The sequence below is a fragment of the Prorops nasuta genome, unplaced genomic scaffold (assembly GCF_024137725.1).
Source record: "Prorops nasuta isolate Cenicafe-Biocafe unplaced genomic scaffold, Cenicafe_Pnas_1.2 PNAS00024, whole genome shotgun sequence".
NCBI lineage: Eukaryota > Metazoa > Arthropoda > Insecta > Hymenoptera > Bethylidae > Prorops > Prorops nasuta.
This window is the reverse complement of record NW_027116821.1, coordinates 2,932,840-2,944,812: the sequence shown is the minus strand read 5'-3', so window position 1 is coordinate 2,944,812 and position 11,973 is coordinate 2,932,840. Positions and strand designations below refer to the sequence as shown.

The window sequence follows — 11,973 nt, the reverse complement described above, 5'->3', positions numbered from 1 at the left end:
AATCGAGTATGAACTGCAACGAGCACCTGTAAACTCTATGCGAGGGTAGATATCTCGCTTCCCTGGAGCGAAGTTCCGCTCTGTTCTAGCAGAAGTTAAGCCTCGCCACACAGCGACACAGACTACAGACTTATTTATACAGCCCCGTTCCTCGTTCCCGTTTCTTTCCTCTGCTTCGCCGTTTTCACCTAGCCCACTAGAAACCTCAAACTTTATTACCTGGACCCTCCTCCTCCACGTTATTTACAAAATTGCTTAAAATAATGAATTTGCCCGAAGATTGACTAAGATATACATAGCCCACGTAGTATCGAAAGCATTGTTGAAATGTTACAATGTACCGAATTCAGTTCGAGAATGTTTGAGGTACGTTCCACGATTGTTGTTGACACTTTTTTATAACCTTGTAGCTTAATTAGAATACAGGTTAATAAATGTGAAAAATTCAACATTTTATACAGAAAATAGCACTTTTCATACAAAATTGGTGTAGTTTATGAAAATTGAGGGAGCAAGAGAAATTTTCTTGTTTAATAATTGGAGGAATGAAACCGGAAGCTAGAGTTCTGACATAGATGGGTGAGATTGTAATGAGAGGTTGTAGTTACTGGATGAATTGGGTGAATTAAGGGCTCCGGGTAAGAGCGTTTACTCATGTCAGAGAATATTCCAGTTTTCTCGCCGAATAAAGATTAGCATTTCTCAGCACGAGACACGCGATCAACTTAACCTGTTAAGTAAACGCTACTGTTTGAACACCAGTAAGTGTGCACCAAGATCCAGCTAAATGAGCCTCTTGGCTCGTGACATCGTCAAACAAAGAGACTTTTTCTCTCGTGAGAATGTTGAAATAGAAATTACTTCCAGTTTTCCACCTTTCTATCTACTTCGTGCCATGCCCCATTAATTTTCTCACATTTTCTTAATTACCCGGCAAATCTAACCTCTATTCTTACTTTGGTCCTATCCTTCCTCATTTCGTTCACACTTTTTTCTCGCATATTCTATTTATGTTTTCATTGCAGTATTCATCGTTATTTCTTATTGTTACAAATTAAGAGACTTTAAGGAATTAAGTGTAAAGGTGTTTATATGTAGGGAAAGAAATGAAATTCTACTGTAAGAGGTATAATTGAATGATTCATTATAAAATATTTATAATCAGTTAATTATCCATGGAAAATAAAATATATCACAAATGAATAGCTATTTTTAACATTCCTGTTATGAATCACCCAATATTACGATATCAAAAACTCCTTTTTTCATACAAAATGCTCCTCTGACTACAATAAGAAGAATTCTTTGGACAAATGCATCAAAACAGAGAAGATAACTTTTTTTTTCTGATTTCACTATTTCTAGTGACTTTCCAGGGTTTGTAGCGAAGTTAACTACTGGAGAAGAATCGAAAATGTTAGTTCCCTTTTTCGCAGGTAGAGTCCCGATAAGGGGAAGATCTATCGAACATTCACGGGAAATGAGATCAGGAAGATGCATTAAATTAATAAAGTTAAATTTCCTTTCGAATACCGTTAGCGAGCAGCATCAATTCACGATTCTAAGCCACTTCTGCGGACCGTGAATAACAATAAGGGGTCACGGTAGAGTGCAATTGTGCAAATTTTTCTTTATTTACGGTTACTGGGAAATAAGATCTGATAAACATTTCATTGAAAATGAAGGCAATTACGATGGCATTCCTGTATTCTTGCACAATTTCTCGTCCATGGTGAGTGGGGACAAAATTTTCTTACATAATTAGCTATTGGTTTAATGGCACTCACGTTGTCCAGTGCTGGCGGAGATTGCGTAGAAAAGGAGAAACAGTAGATTTAATATGCTGTTCCCCATAGTGATTTACCATCACCGCTCGTTCCTTCGTACATTGCCCGGTGCATCTGGAAAACAATAACAATTATAATAATTGATTAACAATATTATAATTATTGTAATCGCTACGATTAATTGCTTTGTCTCCTTAATATAATTTACAGTAAATTGATTTACTCTCGCGATTATAATTGAAGAAAACTTTGTTGTTATTCTACTATTTACTCTTTAAAAAATTTCTAATCAGAGCGTTTCTTTGTCTTCCAGATTTAGATAGCACAATTTCGGCCGGAAGTACTTGATATTTCCGGATTTCCCGGTGTCAGTGGTGAAAGGGGAGGAAGGATGATTTGCCCAGACGGTGTAAAGCGATAAAATCCTTAGCCAAGCGATGTTTGCGGGCAAGCATAACGCGTGTCTAGAAAGCATAAGGAGAAACTCTTTGATTACGTGAGAGATGCACTTGTGTGGAACCAAAAAATTTATTGGAAGACACGAAACGTAAGACAGAATTTTAGACTTCGATGCACCGCTAATCGCAAGATTTCTGTGCAATGACATTTAATAACTATTTGCAGGTAATTCATTGATAAGGAATACAACGGTTATCGGTATGAGGAAATATTTTTTAAGCAAAATTCTTCAATTAAAATAACGAGGAAATATTATGGAAAATGAATCATGGTGGACTTCAATTATTTAGGAGGGATATATATGTACACTCGATTATTTTGAAAGGATTGTTACAGGACTCGAATAACTGGGGCAGGATAAGCGAGCCTAAGATTCGCCAAGCGTAAACGACGATCACTCAACTTGAAAAAATACTATTAATGGCTATGAGTATAAGTTTACGAGCATCTGCAATTACTATTTTTTTTTTTAATTATTTTTCAAAGAATGGTCATTTCATGAAATTTATCCACTCTTAGGCCTCAGGTTGCATGAGTTGTGGAGCATGGAGGCTTTTCGTGAAGGGAAGCCGGGCTGTGATTGGCACGAATTCACTGCATGACTCATAATTTGATTTTCGTTCTTTCTCCCTTTTCCTTTACCAAAACTAAACTACGTTACACGCAATATGAAAATTACAGCTTCTTCTTGTAAATGGAAAGCAAAACAAAGGTCTTAAATATCGTTAAGAGGTGTCGAAATGAATAGAAAAAAATTGTTTACAAACCACGAACAATATCTGTTGGGAGCTGCATTGGTTTTCTCTAGAAAGAATTCCATAAAATCCACCGGAATTTTTAACCATTCAAACAATTTCACTGAAAAACAATCTTGTCATATTTTTTCCACACACTCTCATTTAGATGGAGAAAAGTTACAGAGCAACCACGAGGAGCACAGTACTTTGTTTATAAACTTTCGGAGACAAAAGCTTATTTGTTCGACGCACTGTTTGTCAATATTACAATAATGTCAAGTAAAACAAAAACAAAGAGACCTTTTTTTTTCTTGGAAATTATTAAAAATGTTCTGATTGGAAACACTTCAGAGGTTTTGGAAACAAAGAAAAAATAGAGAAAGAAAGAGAGAGAGAGAGAGAGAGAGAGAGAGAGAGAGAGAGGGAGAGAGGCTGAGGGTTGAATACAATGTGTGGGTGATTGATTGACCGGTATAGTTAGACTGATGATGAAACAGCGTATGGAGTATGGAGTAGTATGGATACTAAATAAAAAGAGTTTGAAGTTGTCGAGTCGATCGACTAAAGTGAACTGAGCTGGACGTGCAGCTGTCGAGTTGAACGGCACTCGGGAAGTGGCCGTTGTGCCCTCCATTGTCGATTGTCGGCCCTCCGAAGTCCGACTACAAGAGGGGACACCTCGAATAAGCAACGAACAGGTGCAGCCTCGGTCTACAAGACACTCACAAAAACTACGCTTTCCCTCATAACGCACCACTCAACCCCTTTAAGTTTGCAGAAGACCCCCCAACCTTGAACATTATTATCAAGGAATTAATACAATTTCATTACAGTTTATCCTTACATATGATACATATCGCCATCATTTGAATTTTTTGTATTCGAAGGATCCTCTCATGCTTCTTAGGGTGATAACATTACTCTTATCTAGATTCTCAGGTAGACACATATTGGACAAGAATTTTAATTTAATCGTTTATCCTTTGTGCAGATGTTCTTCAGGACCCTTTGACCTTGCAGATCATCGAGAAATGAAGCGAGTGCCTTTATAAGTATTTTACACACCAGTGCATGGTATTTCTCATCTGAATTTCTATAAATTTATATAAATGTTTATTTTATCCTCAATTGGATTGATTTGGAGTTCCACGGCTCAGGGCGTAAAAGTTTCGGTTCTCACGACCCTGATATGGCGAGGCAAGATCGTTTCACAGACCGATGATCCGTGGCGATTCACGCTGGGAAATTGATCTTCGATGACTCGGTTATCCTTTTCGCTATCGTATCCAAGGAGAAAGAGTTGAAAATAAAGAAATTTTGCACAGTGTTTAGCGACAATAAGAAAACAGATCTGTGAACCTTATACAAACACTTATCTTTATTTTAATCGGTAAATTAGTTGATGACTCGTAACAACAATGACTTATAATGAGAATTTATTCAAAATCTTCGTTCAAAGCACCGGTGCACCGCTCCATTGAATCTTTGCATCCTGCCATCTGAAAAGTAATTATGTAAATCAATCCTTGACGGTAATATTATACAAATATTTATAGGTAATAATTATTAATAATTCAAGATGTACTTGGATCTAATTAATTTTTCCAAAGGTGTAGCAGCCATATCGACGCATTCTTTATTCCCGGAAATGTCGGTTCTGGATCCATTCTCGTTGGCTCTGGTATCCACTATTAGTGTCGCATGACTACCGCCACATGTGTAATATTGTACCTCGAATCTGGTACAGTTTTTGATTATTTCTTAAGGTTTTCTTCTTGAGCGCTTGATCAATAAGAACAGGTTAAATAATTATATTTATAGTACCTTCTTTCAGCATGATAATTCCTCAGCAATTCTCTGTTTGTGTTGAAGAGTACTCCATGGTGTCCAACACATAAAGTGACCCAAATTGGTAAACTGGGCGTCTTCAGTCTTGAACCAGGCTGCCTATTGTCACGATTGTCCCCCTCGTATACCAAGAAACCAATTTCGCTTCGAATCAAGATGCCCCATTGAGCGACAGCCTTCAATTCATTTTATACCACCAAATGTGATCAATTGTTAATTATTATTGGTGGAAGTAATGATAAATAAGCTTTTATTTTAAAACGATGCTTAATAATTATCTATCGCACATATTATGGATAAAATGTCAAAAATATCTCCAAAGTTTGATGACTATATTTTACAGAATATAAATTGGAACCATTAGAAGCTTTTTCTAAATTTTCAATCTTTAAAACCAGAAATATCATTCTCTGCTGTAACACCCCTTGAAACACATCTTAATCAAAACTATTGCAAGGGTATTTTACAGTACAAATAGTGTCAGAAACATATTTGGAACGTTCTTGAACTGGATTTGACACGTTTGATCATTTTAATATTGTAATTTGCAAATTTATTATTTATAAAATATTGGAAAATGAGTAAAAAAATGTAAAATTATATTAGTGAGATCTTTAACGTTCTATCCAGTTTGGTCCTTTCTTACGTAAGTGTCTTCATCGCCAACGTGAAGAACTCCGTTGTGAAGATAAGGAGACGCTCTGCCAGTGAGCATCAAGGTCACCACACAAATAGGGCCTTCCTCGGAACAACCACCCAGTACAGAAGTCTTGGATTCCTCTAGATCACCCTTAACCCTAAAAATCAGTATGCACAGTATTTATTTTTAAACAAAACATCATTATTTCTCATTCTTACTTTGCCAATCCTCTAGACATAATAGCACTGTACAAAAGCAAAATGGCACCTGGACCACCCTCATCTTGGAACTAAAAAATACCAATGTAGTCTTTATTTTTCAGATTGAAATACTCTAAATTGTAGCTTACCAAGTACAAATATCTTTTAATAAATATTTCCAGATCCTCCAGGGACGTAAACTCAAAAATATGTAGCTTAAAAGAGATTGATCAATATACAAAATTAATACTGTAATATTCTTAAATTAAAACATCATATGTTTTACAGATATTTACGGTTTCCGTAAGTCCGTCCTGGAAGTACTGAGTGCAATGTTGAACGTACTGTATTTTTTGAGGAAGAACCACAATGGCTTTTGGTGGCTGATCGTTGACCTTATCACTGACCTTTGCACTGTAGGAGCTAGGAGTGGCTTGAGAAAACCCACCGGCACATCTCCAAATCACCTCGGAAATTGCAGATACCAAAACTTCGATTTGTCTGTCGTAGCAAGGCTTTAGAAGGCTTGTTAAGAAATTCCAGAGAATGTTGAATTATTGAAACAAAATTTCATTATGAAAAAGAGCAGAAGCTTACGTGTCAGGTAAACAGCTGGTATTTTCTTGTTTTTTTATCTTGAATAAGAAATGTTTGAGCATAATGGCCTGAACAGCTGTGACCATGCCTCTTGTCGTGTTCCTCGCTGCTCTCAAGCCAAAAGCCAAACTCTGTCCATATGGGCGAAGCGTCAAACCAGTTCTGGACCATTCGGCACGAGGTGGATTCGTACAGTTGCCAAAGACCAAACTTCTAAGAGCCTGAATCAGCAGTCCAATATTTAATAATTACTTTTTCAATATATCAGCTGCTTTCATCCATCATGCAACTTTTGTACCGTGCAGGTTTCTTCGTTTATTGGTGTTCCTCCTGTAACAACAGTTTTAGCCAGTGTCCTTGTATTCCTTGGATAGATGATTCTCTCTGAAACAGAAGAATGGAACACCAAAATGTTATTTTTTTCAATGGTAAATTAATATACATTTTTAATTTCTCAGAATAGAGTCTGTTTGTGGACCATTCCACCTGGATAAAGCTCATCCGGTTCAGCCATCAATGCTGCACACCTCGCAGCCCTTGTGGATAAAAGCATATCTCCCGGAAAGTTTGAAAGACAATTTTTCCGCCGCGTAAAATGATCGAGGAAGCAAGTGTGGAGAGTCCTCGATAGAAATTGGGTATTCTCAGAAGTTCACCGATTGGGTATCGGCCATCAATTGACTATCATTCGAAAATTTGGAGGGTTTATATAGGTATGTCAGCTGTCATCCGTGCAAACTTCTCACAAAGTTGTGACAGCCGGCACGAAACGTGTCAATTCGACTGTCCGAAAGACAAACGGCACCAAAGGATACTACAATAACACATGATATTCCGATTCGCCATAAATTCAACTTTGACAACCACCGATACTTCAAATTTGAGCTCATCGATGTAAAAGATATAAAGTAGCAGGACTAAAAATAAATTAAATCGATATTCCAGGCCTCTGCACAATTTTTGTACAAACCTTATTTATTTGTAAAATTTCAATATACAGAGACAGTATTTATATAATTAGAAGAGTGAAAGTATGAAATGTTAAATGTTGAAGGATCAACCCAAATTAATTGAATACTGGAGAAGAAAAAAATTTTGGTATGCGTGTTGTGAATTGGATAGACGTTTGGTGGGATAAAGAGTGGGGAAAAGGATGGGTATACTGTGAAAGAAAAGGAAGACATAACACGAAAACACGTAGTTTTGCTTTTGCATGCACGTAGGTGGAAAGTAGAGTGAATAAATAGTTCCATTCGATCGAGCTAAGTCGTGTGGATTATATAAATGTATATGTGGATCAGGTTTGCATAATTTGTTTGTATGTGTATTAATCGTATCATCTATCATTCGAAAGTCTCGCTTTTCGGGGTGGCTCAGACGCCTGTATACGATGTGTCTGACACGGCCAATTCTCAATGCGAATTGCGTGATCAACTTTAATCAAGATATAGTCGTTTATGAATTGTAGGGAGCCAACACGTGCACCAACCGATTTGCCAAAATTCGCTTGTATATATGTTTTATTAAATTCTACCCGAAGGAAAATTTGATCACATTAACTTCATTCACAGAAAAGTTCTGGTTATAGGTTCGTTTCAACAATTTTCCACAAGGTCTTAAATAATAATTGTTGACTTTGCAGGAGGGACTTGATTTAGAAATGTGTCTTAAAAACTGGACGATCATTTTCTAATTAATTTACCTCGATCGCGAAGATAAACAGGTTTCTCCTTTCGAACCTCACTGCATTTTCCAAGTTTGGCGGGTTTTTCCGAATTTGCATCGAATCCGGCCGCCTCGCTCATTCTTCACACGAAACACACAATAACCTAAGGGGATCGACGAAAACTTATCTAGCAAAATGTGAACGCTATTTCGAGAGCTATTTAACACCACACGAAATCGATCTGACACGCTTTTCCTACCGTACCTTCTCCACTGTCGTTATAAACAAAAGAAATTTTCATCCAAAAACTCTCTCCACTCCACAGTCACTAATTTTACTTTGTTTCATTTGAACTCGCCAAAAATCGTTATTTCCTTCGAAAACTTGTTTTGAAGGTTATAGTTGAGAAGTATTGTTGAACAGCTGGCGATCGTATAAAATTTGATAATTATCAATAATCGATAAACAGTTTCGTAGGATCAGCAATAATTCAAGATGGCCGCCCATTTTGGAAAAACTCACTAGAAGTGCACTAGCGCCACCAAACCCGCTGATTGGATGGAAAAAAGTTGCAACGAAAATTTCTATTGGCGGTGCAGCGTTTATTCGAGCTGGTTTTGAGGGTGTTTCGAGTAATTGTTACACACGTGTACTGACATTGCTCGCGTAGACTCGGCAGCTTTTATAGTTGCGTATACAATGAGCTTTCCGTCGGTTTCTACAATACTGCAGCGGCCAAAGGCCCCTAATCTCACTCCTGTTATCGCCTTCGCTTTATTATCCTTGCCTATATCCATTACAAGCCCAACTACTGACTTGCCAGCCATCCTAACCTCGCTTCTAATCGTAGTTCTAACCTTTCTTACCCGAAATCGAGTTATTCCAACCAATTTTACCGATACCATCGGCCAACATCCGATAAGAACAGATCAAATTACACAATATCGACTAGATGAGGTAATATTAGCAAATATCGACCAAAACGTACAGTTATTAAATAATATTGGATCAGATCGATTATTAAAATTACCTTTGTATTGAATAAATTTAAATGTTTTAAGTGCAGTAAATTTAGTTTTTTTCAGCGAGATACATTGTTGAGATAATTTTCCAAGTTTGTAGGAACTACTAGTTAGAATCTTATTGAGTATGTAATACAAGTGCGAGAACACGCGAAATCGAATTCTTAGTAGTGTTATGTGCGAATGCGTGTACATTAGTGCCAGTGTGAGTAAATAAAGGATTGAAAGAGCACGCGAGAGCAGTGGAATTCCACAGTCCACACGATCCCCATGAAGTTGGCAGTAAGGACTGAATAAAATAACGTTACAAAAGTTTTTTACTTAGAACCAGATCTCTTAAGGTTCCAGCTTGACAACGACTTTTAACACTTTGTTGACCGGTGACGAGTTAACTCGTCTTTTCATACATATACGTTGTATAATTGGCGGTCAACAAGGTGATATCTTGTATACTTTTGTAGGGAGTCGAAAATTGGCTGCTCCGTCACTGTAGGGGCAGGTACAAGTTGTGTTCGCTTGGCTCAAGTTCGCCTTAGGAATTAATAGACTTTGCTTGGCCAAGACCCAAGGTGTTAAAGGATTCTGGAAATATAGACGAATATTTCATATTCGACTTGAAAGGGTGGCGTAGTACCAGGAACGAGCCACCTCCGAACTTGTGTTATACGAATAACGAATACAGACATTTTTCCACTCGAGTATTTTACTGACATATCGAGGAACCCTCCCCCCCCCATCTTCCCCATTATTAACCTACTCCTCCACCCTTTCCCTTTTATACTAGATCGACATCATCCGACAGATTTTTCATCAATGCTAAAAATACAAAAACAATATGGACAGAGAATACATTGGAATCCTAGTAAAATTTAATTATTGATTGGGTTCGCGTGCTGTTACATCAAATTTTGCCATCGATCGAATTCAGTTTAATTAAAACCACTATTTTCGCTTCCAAGCGAAAAATGATCTTGTCAATTGGTTTTATCATCTGTTTACTAATTTCTACGAAGATCTGTAAATGAAAATAAATTTATTGGTATGTTTTTTTTTATTTTATAATATTGTTTTTGGTTGAAAATGTTTGTAAATTTAATTTTCTTCTTACCACAGGATCTGTACTGGCATGAGAAACAGGTTGCCACAACTTTTGCAATAGTGCTGAATCTCTTCATTGGATTTTGCATTGCTTCATCCTTCCTATTTTCTTGCAAATGATATTTTACCTTTTACGCTTCGCAGCTTTACAATCATGCAAATTACGAGCTTTCGCATAAATTAACAATACACGAAAATCCAGCTATCTTCACAGCATTAATCACGCTGGGGGCTAATATATAATCGAAGCCTTTGGAAATAAATGTACGAGAGGAATAATTTTCTTTCAATCGTGAATTATTTAAACTGCAAAATGGTAAATTAATTAATTTATCGTTGAAAATAACACAATTGAATTTTTACTGTTTATCGGTCACTTAGTAGTAGGTAAATGGATACGCGGTTTGAATCTTTTGGCGTGAAGGATTAAAATCAGTCGAATGGACATCGCACTTACTTAACGAAGAATGTGAGGCCAAATACACTTTAGCTTTAGTTTCCACTCTGCTTTCGTGACGCAAACCAATATAAGCACCCGCCGTTTCCAGAATTTCATACCATTACTTATAGTCCCGTTTCACGAGAATGGTGTTTGCACACCCACCAAGAATAATTTGTTTCCTTCGCAAATTATTTCCGTTATGTTATTGACCCATATCCGCCAAAAGATTTACGCCAAACGCAATCGAATAACAAGCATTCACGAATCTCTATTGTACAAAGTAATGCTTTTCTTTTTTTACTACATGTGCTTTTTATTTCCCTATAAAACTTTTTACCTTCATTAATGTGTTTAACTTTTAACTTATAATTGTATCTTTCTTTCTAATTATTCAAGTTTAAGTTAAAAACTAGCTAGTACAGTTCATTTTATAATTTTTGAGAATTCAAAATTTCAAAATAAGGGATGAAATGATATAGCAGCGGCCTCTTTAGATTTTAGTTTAGAGTTATCAGTCGGTAAGACGCAGTAAGACGGTAAGGTTAGGCAGATTGTCGGTAAAATGACTCTGTCAGTTCGACAAGGCAAACATAACCTTCAATAATCATTGTTGAACTAGTAGAAGCAGTAAAAAACTATAGCTGTTAATTGCATGATGTACTGTATTAATACAAAAATTGAATCAAACTAATTAAATTCAGATAGAATGGCGGAAATAGAATGGCCTTGGCAATACAGCTTTCCACCTTTTTACACGTGAGTATCAGTTTTAAAAATCTGTAATAATTTATTGTTAATGATTATTTATTTTTTTCACAAAATATGTTTTGTTGTTAGTTTGCAGCCACATGCAGAGACTAAGGAGAAGCAGCTGACAGCTTGGAAGAGTCTTGTTTTGGAATATTATCGCTGTACAAAACAATCTATTGTAGACATTAGAGAGATTCATTCCACTCCATTATTCAATAATACTTCAATTAATCGAAAACTACCTTCTGAAGTTGTTTTATTAGTACTGGAAGAATTAGCTAGATCAGGTAATGCCAGTCCTCTTGATAAAACAAAACAAAGGTGGCTAGTATATTGGCATACTTTGGAGGAATGGGGAGATATAATATACACTTGGGCTCAGGAAAATGGATTCATTGGATCTGTATGTACCTTTTATGAATTAACTCAAGGTGATGACACAACTGAGCAAGGTATGAGCATATTATTTTTCCTATAAGTATCATGTTCATTATTGTACTATTGTATACTCCTTTATTTATAGAGTTCCATGGACTTGACACAGAAGTATTGATAAGATCATTGAGAACACTAGAAGCTAGCAAGAAAGTTGAATTAATGTTATTTGATGAGAACCAAGGTGTTAAATTTTTCTAGAGTTACAAAGAAGTAAATAATATCTACACAAAAAAGCTTAAGAATTGATTCAGTTTGTTATTTGATAAATACACATTTATATATATATATA

At 36.3% G+C, this 11,973-nt stretch overlaps 2 protein-coding genes and 1 long non-coding RNA gene across 7 annotated transcripts; 2 read left to right on the top strand and 1 right to left on the bottom strand.

The window, feature by feature from the left end:
- Positions 1–1,621: 1,621 nt before the first annotated feature.
- Positions 1,622–3,069, top strand: LOC136781685 (uncharacterized). Its single transcript, XR_010823958.1, has 3 exons — positions 1,622–1,732; positions 2,101–2,334; positions 2,412–3,069. It is a non-coding gene; the product is annotated as an uncharacterized lncRNA (long non-coding RNA).
- Positions 3,070–4,149: 1,080 nt separating this feature from the next.
- On the bottom strand, positions 4,150–9,166 carry LOC136781927 (inactive ubiquitin carboxyl-terminal hydrolase MINDY-4B). Of its 5 annotated transcripts, XM_066740957.1 has the most exons (11): positions 8,199–9,102; positions 7,971–8,097; positions 6,567–6,652; positions 6,269–6,489; positions 5,968–6,196; positions 5,821–5,886; positions 5,690–5,760; positions 5,478–5,628; positions 4,808–5,007; positions 4,569–4,721; positions 4,150–4,482 (listed from the first exon to the last, which is right to left on the bottom strand). In XM_066740957.1, exons 2-11 carry the CDS (start codon positions 8,071–8,073, stop codon positions 4,437–4,439), a joined length of 1,326 nt encoding a protein of 441 aa, XP_066597054.1. In that variant the 5' UTR covers positions 8,074–8,097; positions 8,199–9,102; the 3' UTR covers positions 4,150–4,436. The 5 variants fall into 5 exon arrangements, with proteins under 5 accessions (XP_066597054.1, XP_066597052.1, XP_066597053.1 ...); XM_066740955.1 differs by lacking the exon at positions 7,971–8,097 and having other exon boundaries at positions 8,965–9,166; XM_066740956.1 differs by lacking the exon at positions 7,971–8,097 and having other exon boundaries at positions 5,968–6,172; positions 8,965–9,166.
- A 1,945-nt stretch (positions 9,167–11,111) lies between these two features.
- Positions 11,112–11,907, top strand: Vps25 (vacuolar protein sorting 25). The gene is made up of 3 exons (XM_066740960.1): positions 11,112–11,252; positions 11,334–11,698; positions 11,770–11,907. The coding sequence occupies exons 1-3, from the start codon at positions 11,203–11,205 to the stop codon at positions 11,880–11,882; spliced, it is 528 nt and encodes a 175-aa protein (XP_066597057.1). The 5' UTR covers positions 11,112–11,202; the 3' UTR covers positions 11,883–11,907.
- The last annotated feature ends 66 nt before the right edge of the window (positions 11,908–11,973 follow it).